At 40.4% G+C, this 13,669-nt stretch overlaps 1 protein-coding gene across 4 annotated transcripts in view; it reads right to left on the bottom strand.

Annotated features, from left to right (window-relative positions):
- The window catches only part of LUZP2 (leucine zipper protein 2), a 325,887-nt gene that overhangs the window by 74,324 nt on the left and 237,894 nt on the right, over positions 1-13,669 (bottom strand). For all 4 annotated transcript variants that reach the window (XM_082200692.1, XM_082200690.1, XM_082200691.1 and 1 more), the window contains 2 exons: positions 12,353-12,415; positions 4,024-4,086 (listed from right to left, as the gene is read on the bottom strand). In XM_082200692.1, the coding sequence (XP_082056818.1) occupies positions 4,024-4,086; positions 12,353-12,415 (126 nt within the window). The remainder of the gene's footprint in view (positions 1-4,023; positions 4,087-12,352; positions 12,416-13,669) is intronic.

Raw genomic sequence — 13,669 nt, 5'->3', positions numbered from 1 at the left:
TAAGAACCAACACAAAGCAGTAAAATCGCTAAAAGAAACCCAGAGAAATCAGTAATAAAAAGCCTTGTAAGAAAGGTTTCAGAACCTGTGGAATCATCCTAGTTCATCCTCACAACTACGCTTTGAGCCGGCTTAGGCTGAGAGATTGCAAGTGGTCAAAGATCATCCTCTATGCTTATTGAGTGGCGTTAAAACCTGGACTCCAACAATCTGCTCACTGCAGCACATGGGTTCTTCCACTTCTTTGATCACTTGCAATATACACCCCGCCATGCTACTCACTGCCTGATTATAAATATGTTTATTCAAACATAAGTCCTACTAAGTTCAAATTGAGTTATCCTTCAAAGTCTGCCTGAGATTCCAGAGCTAGACTGTGATCATGCATTCTTAAAGCCCAATACCATGCATATCTTCTCAGGAATAAATCCCATGGTGTTCAGTGAGACTAATTCTCAGTTAAGAACTACAGTGCTAAGCTGATTCTGCTGCTGTCTGTTATGACTCACACTTCTATAATTTGGCACACTTATTTAAAATGATTTCTATTCAAATCAGTGAGACTGTATTCCTAATGAACATGGTAAAAAATAGAGGGTTGCTTTGTTTCACTAAATCTGCAGTGATTTCTCAGTTCGCATTTGTGTTTTTTTGGTGATTTAATAATTTCAGGTGAAAAGAAATCAAGTTATAAAAAGCTGGTGAGATGATAGAAGGAATTTATGTTCACCCATATAGAATTTTCGACATAGAGCACATGTCTAGAATAGGTTCTAATGGCACATAAAAGCTCTGAGAGCAATCTTCATCTGAAAAATGATTAGCAATAGAAGGATAGTTTATAGGGTGCTTTTCATCGACAGTGTACTGAATAGAGCACTAAAGAATATAGAAAATTTGCTCTACTTATTGGGCATGGGTGCAATCAAGCACATTTACGTAAGTCACAAAGGACATGCCCCTCCAACAGGGAACAAATTACACCAGCTCTGGAACACTGGAAATGTCTTTTTTGCCCCATTGAACTCAGTGGAGCTTCCTCCTGAGGAGGTATGAATAGCAAAATGAAAAACTTGCCCCTACTTGCAGGATCACAGGGCTCATTTTTATTTTTATTTTATTTTATTTATTGGATTTATATACTGCCCTATATCCAGAGGTCTCAGGGCGGTTGACAAAATAAAAATAAAAATGGTCCTGACTTTGGATTGTACAGCCAAGCAAAAAAGTACTTGTTGAGGATCAAGCTTTATTAAAAAGAATCTCTTCATGCTCCTCAACCCAAATGGGACTGAACTCCAGTGAACATGGTGGGTTGTACTTAAGAGTATCCAGGATTGCTATACCTCAAAGCAATGAGAGATTCCAGGCAGGGGCGTAGGAAGGAGGGGTGAGGGGGTGCGATCCACCCTGGGTGCCACCTCCTGGGTAGGGATCACCACGACAATCGCCCTTGTGGACGGCCTGCCTTGCCCCTGGGCGCACGGTATGTTCCATGAGCCGGAGCGGCCAGGTATGCCGCTGATTCCAGGGGTTCCAGAGCTTACCCAGTGTTGGTTTCCTTGGAATGAAGGTCAATGTACATATGATTATATGGATATATGGTGGGAGGGTTCGCTGCATTAAACTCTAACAGATCTTGCCTACCCATCAGGTTCCTAGATCCCGCCCCAAAATGCATAACTTTGGATTCAGTATATAGAAAGACAACTTTCAGTAAAGTCGTACCTTGGATCCTGAACAGCTTGGTACTTGGATGTTTTGGCTCCTGGATGCTGCAAACCCAGAAGTGAGTGTTCCGGTTTGTGAACATTCTTTGGAGCCCAAACGTCCAACAGGGCTTCTGCAGCTTCCAATTGGCTGCAGGAGCTTCATTGGCCTATTGTTCTCCATCCGAGGATGATGCAGCATCTAGCCAGGTGAGGTGGGAAAAGACTCACCCATTTGTCTCTATGGCAAGAGGGCAACCGCTTTGGCCATGTAAATGGCAGTACTTAAGTGGCCAGCTAAGGGCTTTATCTTACAACTTGACTGACTGGTTCAGCTTTTTCTTCTACTAGTTTCCAAACCTCACAAATACAGGATCACAGATATGTAAGGGATCTATGGATAACATCTATATTGACCCCCACAAACATATAACAATACTTTCACCTTTTTAACCCCTTTCAAGAAAAACTAGGAAATAGACATAGATAATCAGACGGGATATTTTTCTTCTCAGAGATCAACTCCAATGTAATTTGGGGTAGTGAAATGTCCCAAATTTCACTCAATTTATTCATTTCCCAACATTTATATAGCACTTGTGTATATAAATATAGACATTGGTGTTCTGCCAGAAGAACAGCACTTTAATCTGCTTCCCAGAATCAGTTTTTGCTTGTGGGAAAGGACTTTTTAAACCCAAGAAACTAATGAATTGACACAGGCAATCTTAGCAAATAATTTTCTGCTTCAAGCCATGTTCAGACAAACTCCTGAACCCACATCTAAACTAAAATGTGAAGTTATGATGATGATGATGAAGATGATGATGATTAATTATACCCTGCCCATCTGACTGGGTTGGCCCAGCCACTCTGGGTGGCTTCCAGCATATATAAAAACATAATAAAACATTAAACCTTAAAAAGCTTCCCTATACAGGGCTGACGTCAGATGTTTCCTAAATGCTTACAAGGCACGTTTCCAAGTAAAACTACTTGCACATGACATCAAGCCATCACAGATTAACCTAACACAAAATCCAGATTACAGCTTGGTTACAAGCACAAAGCAAAGATAAAATTCATGCAAAGCATGCAACTCAAACAGGTGAGTCAATCCACAGACTTTACATCAAATAACATACATGCAAGTTGTTGTTAAGAAATAACATTTTAAAAGACATTCTGGAACACCTCTACTCTGTTATAGACAGGAATTTGAGGTTCTGCATCTCAAATGGAAATGGAAATCCATGAGGTAGAAGATGAATGTGGCAGTAAAACATTATCACTATTTCTGATTGCATAAGGCAAGCATGAGGGTATCATTTGCCAGGCTGATATTGTACTTCCTTCATGGCTTCACTAGCTACAACTAACCCGTGCTGTTGTACAGCTTGTACCATTGGGGGAAGGTGCAATCTGCAGTTTTCTGGGTACTGCTACAAGCCCTACAATTCCTGATCACTGGCCATGCAAGCTGAGGTTCATGGGAGTTGGAGTCCAACATAAACTGGAAGATAACAGGTTCCCAGGCCCTGTTGTGCCCATTTACTAAGTAAAATGGAAGGGAAATAATTCTGTAACTTTATAAGTACACAGAAGATTTTCACTATCTCTGTGAAATGAAATCTCTGGTGGGATTATTTATTTACAAAAAATAAAATGGAAATAAAAAGCAATCCAGCCTCTTAAATGAAAAATTTAAAGTATGATTGACCAGAAACAGAAGAGTCTTGCTCTTCATTTCACAATTTTTGAACTTCTGTAACGGAGTCATTTTTAATCCAATATTTTGAAAACTTATAAACCTCATGAAACTCATGTCAGTTTCAAGAAGCTGTATGGATTATATACAAACTATCACTTCTATGCTTAGAAAGGCTAGACTACTGGAAACACCTTAACTGTGACTTCACTTCCATGGCTATATAATATGTAATAGTGGGAAAGTGATAAATGAGAATAATTGAAAACACATCACAACTTTGCTAGATGTGTTGGAAGTCTGAATATAAATATCAGTGAAGTAAGTGTTAGTGTTAGATGGTTTGAAGATTTAGAATTAACAGACTTCACCCTTTAAGAACATTTTCATAGTGAAAAACTGCTGAAATCATTGACATTTTCGACAATGTATCACAGAAATCAAATTTGCCCTTTAGTTTTCCAAATCCCTTTGAATATGTATGGTGATAGGTAGTCATTTCTGCCCCCCAGCACAGGTTAGAATAATAAAACCATTGGACCATATTCCCTTAATGTTACACTGCCTGTAAGCAAATACCTTTGCCAGCTCAAGTGACAAACTCACCTTAAAAATCAAATCCTTTTTCCCATAGCGAAGCTCCTTCAGTTGGGCTTGGATCTTTTTTGACTGCAAGCAGAGGATAATACATTAATCCTTTAAGTAATTTATATTTTAAAACCTGCAGAGGAAAATATATTAAAGTTCAGGTAATAGGACAGTATATCTGGGGTGGGGGAGGTTTGGTAAAATTAAAACTGTTGATGAAACGAGCTGTGTTTGCTACAGCTATGCTGGTCTTGCATACATTATGCACATAAAACAAAGGGCCAAATTTATCACTTTATAAAGAACATGGCAAGAACAACTGACACATCAAGAATGAGATTGCTCTTAATACACATGTTGGCCTGGAACATGAGTGCAAAATAAGCTAAGTCAGGTCAAGGAGACTTTGCCTTTCCCTCTTTCACCCTTAAGCTCTCTTTGGCCCTCAAAAATGGGTGATCAGAGAACCCTTCTGAACAACATGAGTTAGGGTGCAACAGAATGTCAAAGGGAGGACACATTACCCAAAATTGAGTGGAGCCACTTTTCATGATTCCGTTTAACTCACAAAATATGGATCTGCACCTCCCCCCCAACCCCCCCATGCTACTTTGTTTAGGATTATTTCCATTCTATCTCTATAATGATCTCTATAAATTGGTATACTCAATTAGGGCTTGGAGCTATCCAGACTTTTCACAATTTGTAGTGAGGAAAAAATCTGTTGGAAATTGTTTTTCATCACTTTGTATCTGCAAATAAACCACTCAGGATATTCTTGTTTGCAACCACATGAAGATGTGTAACACGAAGCAGCTTGCTTCCATGGGGATTTAGTCGTGTTTACCACACCATCACAGAGACACAAAATAAGTCCGCAAACCACTTTGGGAACAGCTGGAGCTGCTCTGACTAGGGCAGTGTTGGCCAAACTTGGCCCTCCAGCTGTTTTTGGACTACAGCTCCCATCATCCCTAGCTAACAGGACCAGTGGTCAGGGATGATGGGAATCGTAGTCCCCAAACAGCTGGAGAGCCAAGTTTGGCCACCACTGGACTAGGGACACTCTGAGGTCCTGAGAAGTTGCTGAAAGGTTCCTGGTGGAAAGGTACTGGTTCTGGTCATGCCATGCCCCCCCATACTCTTTAAATTGCTTTCCCCTGAATTTGCTAATTCTGTTAAAGTGCTTTAGCGGGCTGGGTGGGGAGTGCTTTGAAGCACTGATGAGTGTAAACTGTATAAAGCTGCACACACAAGAGGAGCATTAGAGAAAGGACCTTGTAACCAAGGAGATTGTAACCAAGTGGTAGCTTAGTTCTATGCATATCTACTTGGATATGGAGTTCGCAGAGACTTCTACACTTGTAGATTTTTATGGGATGGCATCCTAAACCAGACTACAGGATTATCTGCCCCATTATGAGAAAAATTATGAGAAAAAAATTATGAAAAAAAATGAGAGGCACAAATACAAGATGGGTGACACCTGGCTTGAGAGCAGTACATGTGAAAAGGATCTAGGAGTCTTGGTTGACCACAAACTTGACATGAGCTGCATCAATAGGAGTATAGCATCTAGATCAAGGGAAGTAATAGTGTCACTGTATTCTGCTCTGGTCAGACCTCACCTGGAGTACTGTGTCCAGTTCTGGGTACCACAGTTCAAGAAGGACACTGACAAACTGGAACGTGTCCAGAGGAGGGCAACCAAAATGGTCAAAGGCCTGGAAACGATGCCTTATGAGGAACGGCTAAGGGAGCTGGGCATGTTTAGCCTGGAGAAGAGGAGGTTAAGGGGTGATATGATAGCCATGTTCAAATATATAAAAGGATGTCATATAGAGGAGGGAGAAAGGTTGTTTTCTGCTGCTCCAGAGAAGCAGACACGGAGCAATGGATCCAAACTACAAGAAAGAAGATTCCACCTAAACATTAGGAAGAACTTCCTGACAGTAAGAGCTGTTCGACAGTGGAATTTGCTGCCAAGGAGTGTGGTGGAGTCTCCTACTTTGGAGGTCTTTAAGCAGAGGCTTGACAACCATATGTCAGGAGTGCTCTGATGGTGTTTCCTGCTTGGCAGGGGGTTGGACTCGATGGCCCTTGTGGTCTATTCCAACTCTATGATTCTATGATTCTATTAGTTTCTAATCTAACCAGAAGTTGCACTGCAAAGTCTCAAGGAGGTATTTCCTAGCCCTGCTGCATGTGATCTTTTAAGCTGGGGAAGCCCAGGTTTGAATTTGAACCTATAATTGTATGCATGGAAAGCATGTCATCTAACACTGAACTGCAGGCACTCATGAGACAGGATCATTTTTCATAATTAAACTCTGCAGATCAGAAACATGAAGTGAACTTCCTCCCTACATGCTGAACTTCGCTTTGTCTCTTGCAGAATTTTTATTCAGCCGGTTCTATTTCACAGGCTGCCTAGTGGCGTGATGGCAGATTGGAATCGCAGGTACGAGACACTTCACTACAAGATAAATCTGAAAGCTTTTTTCTTTTCTTTTGTGCCTTTGGAACAATATTTAGAACACTGACTTCATGGTCTAGAGGGAGCAAAATCAACCTCAAAAAGAAAATGTTCATTGACAGCTACATGGCTACAGACCATTTTCACTTGGCTTAAAAACCCTATTAAGCTGAGAGCGACATTGGTTCGTGAGGGCAACTTTGATCTCATCCATGCTACACTGCTGTCTTTAATGTCACGCTGGCCAGTCTTGCTTGAACATGATCTTTTTTTTTTAATAAAAAAACCCCAGAAGCAAGAGCAGAAATCCTGCAACCCCACCCCATAGCTATTTATTTTAGATAATTAACTTACAAATTTTAAAGGTATTATCATTCATTCCAATTGTGAAACTGATGCTGAATTATCTGCTTTGTCATAATCAGACTCAAGTTGCTATTAATTTTTCACTTTAATAATATTCAGTATATTGATAGCTCATTAATACTGAGTGAAACATTGGAAGCTGCATTACACCAAGTCAGAAAGTCTGTGTATCGGTGTTATCTGCTCTGAATGCAAGTGCTTCTCGAGGGTCTAAAGGTTTTGCTCATTTCCTGCTTCCTGATCCTTTCAACCGGGGTAGCTAGGGAATGAACCATGGAAAGCTTGTGCTTTGCCGCAGAGCTACTGTCCCTCCCCAAAAGAATTTAGGGCCTATTGCCTAATACTGTGAACCATGATCAGATGCAGGCCTACAAACAGGGCTGTTTCCAAACTATTTTGCAAATTAACATGCTGAGTATTTTAGCTTATTGACTAAGTTCAATATAATGTGACAACACCAGAGTTATGCAAGCTGCTCCGAATCAGGGACCTCTCTTTGGAATCAGCAAGATTCCATATGTTTAAGTTATCTCATAGGAACATAGGAAACTGCCTTTCACTCAGCAAAGTCACAGCTCTATCTGTCTAGCTCAGTACACTACACTGATTAGAAGCAAATCTACAGGGCTTCAGACAGGCGTCTTACTAGCCATACCATGCCTGGGATGGGCCAGTGTGCCAAGATCAGCGCAGTGCCAATGCACTGGCAGAGCCAACCTGGCAATCCTGCTGGTGTATCTGTCCTGCGCGGACCTCATTGCCACCTCACCCTTTCCCATCCTGGTAGGCAGCAGTGGCATAGGTGTCCGGAGGTTAAGATGAGTGCCACTGTGCCATCCCATGGCCTGCTTCGGGGATAGGACGCCTTCTTATACCAATCCAATCCCTTGGTCCATCAAGCTTAGAATTGTCTACAATGACTGGCAGTGGGTCTTTCACAGCCCTGCTTGGAGATCTCTAGGATTTAACCCTGAACATTTTACATGCACAAGATGTCTTCTATCACTGAGCTATGGTTGCTGTTTTTAAGTGAAGAATGCATTACAGGTTCTGTTATATTCGGTAAACCCACAGCAAGGCAGGTTTATTATTAACAAACCTTCCTTTATAAAATGTATTTCTCTTAGAAAGGTGCTCAGTGAACAATTCTAGAAGCTTGTCAACTCACAAAGATCTATGGGCAAAAAATACTCAGGGGCGCAGATTTAATATGAGGCACCGGGAAGTAATATTCCCTGTTTACCATTTAAATGTAAACTCTCGTGTTACATTATTCACAGTTGTGTAGCAAATATTAAAATGTGCATAAACATCATGCAAAACAAACAGAAAAGGAACAGTTGTAAAGTAACAGTGCAGATCAAAATATGATGTTCCCAAATGAAATGTTATGGAGTTACAGAAGAAAACCACTGATGTTGGCTGCATCCACACAACTAAAATGATTTACAATTTAGATTAAAATAGAAAATGGTGATTAATATGATGACAAAGAGGTGAGCATTCCTTCTTGCCACATTTTGTATATTGAAAAATTATTCAAATGATTGGCTAAAGATGTATTCAGGGAATCATGGTGAACCCTCTGGAAAAGGATATCCATATCTATATATCCTAATTTACGATAGTTTTATTTAGGGCTGCATTGAAAAAGCAGCCCTTTCTGTTGGCTGTGAAATTGCCTTCCTGCATTTAACTCCCCCCTCCCCCTTTTGAATGAGGACCTATGAACATGAATGAAGTTTTTTCACTGTTCATGGGGAGGCAGGGACACCTCTTATCTTCTGGCTTTTGAGTGTGGTTCTCAGTGCAGTTTGGGAAGATAAGAGAGTACATTTTCCAGTTGCCTAGGTGGGCCTTGTGTCTGTCAAGGACTGCATTTCCCCAAGAGTAATCTGTTAGGGGCTGCACACAGGCAGTGAGAAGGAACACAGCCAAAAATAGGCAGGGTTACCTCCTTTTCGCTCTTATTTTTTGTCACCTGCTTCTGTGTCTTTCTTTCCTCCCTGGTAGTGTACTGGGGTGAAACAGATGCTCTTCCTATACCAAAGGGTTATTTCTGGTGCCTTGGTACGTCATCATTCATGGACAGATCAGCTATATACTTACCAACAATCTAGTGTATTAAAATATATATTAACAGTTTGTGGTGTTCATTCTATTATACTTAAAAGCAAAAATGAAAGGTGCAAGGGTACAAAAAGAATGAACAGGCTTGAATAACCTGCAGTTAAAAGAAGCAAGGAAGATCAGGTGAGTCAGAAAAGACATGGACTTATTCCATTTTACATTCATAATGGGTTTTGACTAGGGGCGTAATCTGGATTTTTTAAAGTCAAACATGGATAACGGTCTGCTTAAAATTAGTGCAAACCTGATCATGTAAACTAGGCTGAATTGCCTTCACCAATGATTTCCGCAAATGTAATTTATCTAATAAGTGTGCCACATGAACAGGAGAGTGATCACAAATTTACTAATTTGGATTTAATTACAGTTGTCCTCTGTGAAATGACAATCACGTTTGTTGATTGCATTGCTGTTAACACTCCCTGAACCTTCTCTTCCTTTTTTTAAGGCATTGTGTTTTGATATTAATTTCTCGGTACAGCATTGTCTTTTTAGAGCCTTGAAGAAAGAAAAGTGTTCATTAACTATTCCCCCTAATCAGCTGTACTAAGATATGCTTTAAAAAATTAAATTGCTTAATCAATCAATTCATCCATTTATTAGTGAGACAGCCACCAAGCTCCCAACCCATTCTGTTGTACCTGACAGGGTACAAAACACATGGCACTGTTTGGGTTCATCAAGAATTCTACTCCTGAATAACAGCATAGGTGCCAAACCTTTTATTCTGCCAACAGTCGTTCTTCTTTCAAGTATGATAGCAAGTGTGATAGCTTTGCATGGTCCTGCTATGACAACAGAATGAGGGATGGCTCACCAGAAATGTACTGTAGCTACCACAAAACAAGCACAATCCTATTTGTGTTAAAATGTGGCACAAATACATTTTAATGGTAGAAAGGGTCTGCCCCTTTTGTCTCTGCATTGTGATTGCAAAGAGATTCACACTTTACCATAGCCAAACATGTTATTATGCTGGGAAAGCAGAAATTAAGATTTTAAAGAAATGTTCTACTTCTCACCCTGTGAAAAGCATAAAATTATCTGTTTGCACAATAGAGGGGGTGACAGATTTCAAACAACCTTCTGCACATTTTGATTCTGCTGAAATCAACCGTTTTCAGCACAATGCTTTTTTATCATGCTTTAACATCGTATCACTGCTGATCTCAGAAACATCTGGAATGAGAGTCAAGCTAAACACGCTGGCAGCAAATTGTGGTGCTTAGACACGGATCAGCCCCAGTCCAGTAGAAATATTAGGTGGGATATCTGTATCTTAAGTCAGAAGACAGGGGTTGTGAATTCATAGGCGGGAGGACAACTTCTCAGAAAATAAGGTGGGCCATTTTGAGGTCCCCCCATCAGTCTATATTCTAAGCCAATCGGATGTGAACATGAGGAAAGTCACACATCTGTACTTGAAATGGCTCAATCTATGGTATGGACCTGCGAGGCACCAACTTGGAGCTCCTCAACCTTGCCAACACCATGCCTTGTCACCATCCTAATGACCAGCAGTACTGCTGCCACTTATGGGCACCACTGCCACTTCCTCCTTGCATGAACTGCTGCTTTGTGACACTCTGAAAAGCCTAAACTATGAGCCCAGGTCACAGGTGCTGACTCAGATGCACAACCACTTTTGCATTGAAGTTTGTCTTCATTCTAGCTGTTCACCCCACCAAATTCCTCAGATGCTCCTAAAACTCTATTTCTGGTGCTCAAGTGGTTCAAAAGAACTGAGGGGCCCTTGAACAATGACTCAGGGTGGCTGCTGTTTTAAAATGACAATGTGTCCTTTCTCAGATTTTCAACCCACGGCCTGTAGCTGCATATCCAGTTACAGTGGTACCTTGGTTCTCAAACTTAATCCGTTCCAGAAGTCCGTTCCAAAACCAAAGTGTTCCAAAATCAAGGCTCGCTTTGCCATAGAAAGTAATGCAAAATGGATTAATCTGTTCCAGACTTTTAAAAACAACCCCTAAAACAGCAATTTAGCATGAATTTTACTATCTAATGAGACCATTGATCCATAAATTGAAAGCTATAAAGAATGTACTGCAGTCACACAATCAATCAATCAATCAGTAGCTGAACTGGGTTCCACACAGTCACAAAAACAAAACAAAAAAGAGTCACCAAAAACCCCTCAAAATAAATAGCAAAAACTGACAGACCTCAGCAAAACATTCAAAACAGAAGCATAGCACTCCAAATGGAGCATGTTCGGCTTCCAAAAAAGTTCACAAACTGGAACACTTACTTTCAGGTTTGCAGTTGCGGGTTCCAAGTTGTTTGAGTACCAAGGCGTTTGAGAACCAAGGTACCACTGTACTTCTGTGACATGTTAGCTGAGGTCTTTGCTGAAATTTAATCTGCTGGGTGGGGGACAGGGATGCTATCACAATATTGATGAATGATATTCAGCTAAGTCCTACCTAAGTTATTTATGTTTATTAACTTGAATGGGTCTCCTCTCGATAGGACTAGCATTGACTACCACTCTGTTCGTAGAAATATTTTGCACATGTTTCACACAAGAGCTTCTGAATGTGAAACAAACTGAAAATTCCAGTGTACACATCCTATTCCCAGCATATACATATCATATGGCTTTTCTATAACCCATGTGTGTGAAAATATGAAGCATCATTAACATTGCAAGGTTTTTGAAACAGTGGTTGGGCTTTTTATTAGATTTGAGACATTGCTTAGGAGTTTAATTATATTGATTTATTCACAATATTTTCTATCCATTTCCCCCTTAAAGCAGATAAAATAGGAGAATTTTTATGATTGACTGCACAAATGACTTCAAGACTCTTATTCTTGGACACATATTTGCTTTATGAATGAACATGTAAGAATCTACTGTAGGTAACCAGACACTTTTGTGCACAGGATTATCTTGACACTTGCACAGAATATTTTTTTACTGCTGAAATAAATTTGTGCAGTGGCAGACTTGGGTATTATTGTTCCCTGTCCAAGGCCAAAAAGTGCCTCCACCCACTAGCCCTTGGGCTGCCCTCCCAAGGGTGGGTAAGGAGTCACCTGGCTTTGAGAAGGAGGCATGAGAGCTCAGCAGGGTCCCTCAGCCCTCCCATCTTTTTTTCAAATCTGGGAAAGCGCTAACTAGGTTTTGGGAAGGAGGAGGGTGAACTCTAGGACCCTGTCAGAGCCTCTTACCTCCTTTCCAAAGCCCAGCATCTCGCTTACTGGGCTTTGAGATGACACCCCCTAGGCTCAGCACCCAATGAGTGCTCACCCTTGCACATCCCCAAATCCGCCCCTGATTTGCAACAGGCTTCACCAATAGATCATTTCCTCTATTGGGCTTGCTGGGGTCAGAACAAAACAAATCCTACTCACCTCTTCAGCATGAATGCCACAAAGCTTGCTTCCAGAAAGGAGTTTATTTTTCAGGCTTTTGTTCTAAATGGAGGAGAATAAATATATAGATATATATCACCAGCATGCATTAAAATATTAAGAAATCATCTAAATATTTTAGCATGGTAAATGTAAATATGATATTTAGGATAGCAGTGAGGACAAAAATACATTAAGAATGAAGATAAATATATAAATAGCACAAGTAGCATTTTCTCTTTCCTAGATGCCTGTGGAATTTACTTTTAAATAATCATTTGAGGAGACAGAAAAGCACACTTAAGTTTTCAAAAATAGACTGTCAATCAAGGTGGAAAGTATTTGTTTGGACTAGCCACAATATGGGATAGAAAGGGTGATAAGTTATGGAAAGACTCTTTCTCCCACTGTTGACTTCAATGAAGCAATTCTAGTTTTTGCTATGTATGGAATTTGTCCCTAGTTTCAGTGCATTTTCAGCACATGAGGGGGCTGGTCTGAACTCCCCCGATGTCTTCACACATAAACGTCACTAGCTCAAGTGGAAGCTGCATTGGCACAGGGAATAATCATGTGAAGCATCCTTGTCACAAGTCGCCACACTTCAAATTTGACTGGATACAAAACCACTTGGGACCTGCAAATACTGTTCAAGCAATTTAAGAACTTCCCCCACAGTCTTGCTACTTGGTAGCCGATTTAATATACAGATTCTGTAAACAGAGAGGCTGAGTCTATTTTAATTCCATTCATCATCATGCTAAGAATACAGTGAAGCGTACCAGAAGCCTATGTTTGCTTATATGCAGGCACCAAACTAGGCACACATTTTAGTGTATGTGAAAAATTTCCCAGGTACTTTGCAACAAAAGCTGTACCAAGTCTTTTCACTCTTCCCCCACCTCCATTTTCTGCCCTCATTATTGCACAGAAACCCATTACTATCTATATTTCATTACATGTGGGATATTAAGAAGCCTCATGAAAAAGCTAAAGTGGTTTCTAATGGATCTTATGTTTTTTTAAACACCATGCTACTCCAATTGAGGAGAGCTTGCATAATTAATACCACATTTTTAATATATTAACAACATTTACGACATTGACAAGCAGTGCAGATGTTCTGGATGCAGATGATCCTGTAGAGTAAAGTGAGAGGCAAACTGCAAAAATTACTTTCAGGCAATTTCCCATTTCTGGCTTTTATACAGCAAGTGTAATAATAGTATAGCACTTACTTACAGAGTCAAATAAAGCTCAGGAACCATTGTCTCGAGCCCTGGAGGCCCTATTTCTTTTCTATAAAACAGCACTTTG

This window comes from Podarcis vaucheri, assembly GCF_965113315.1.
Source record: "Podarcis vaucheri genome assembly, chromosome: 1".
NCBI classification, from domain to species: domain Eukaryota; kingdom Metazoa; phylum Chordata; class Lepidosauria; order Squamata; family Lacertidae; genus Podarcis; species Podarcis vaucheri.
Note: the sequence above shows the minus strand (reverse complement) of the source record. Positions and strands in the feature narration are given on the sequence as shown.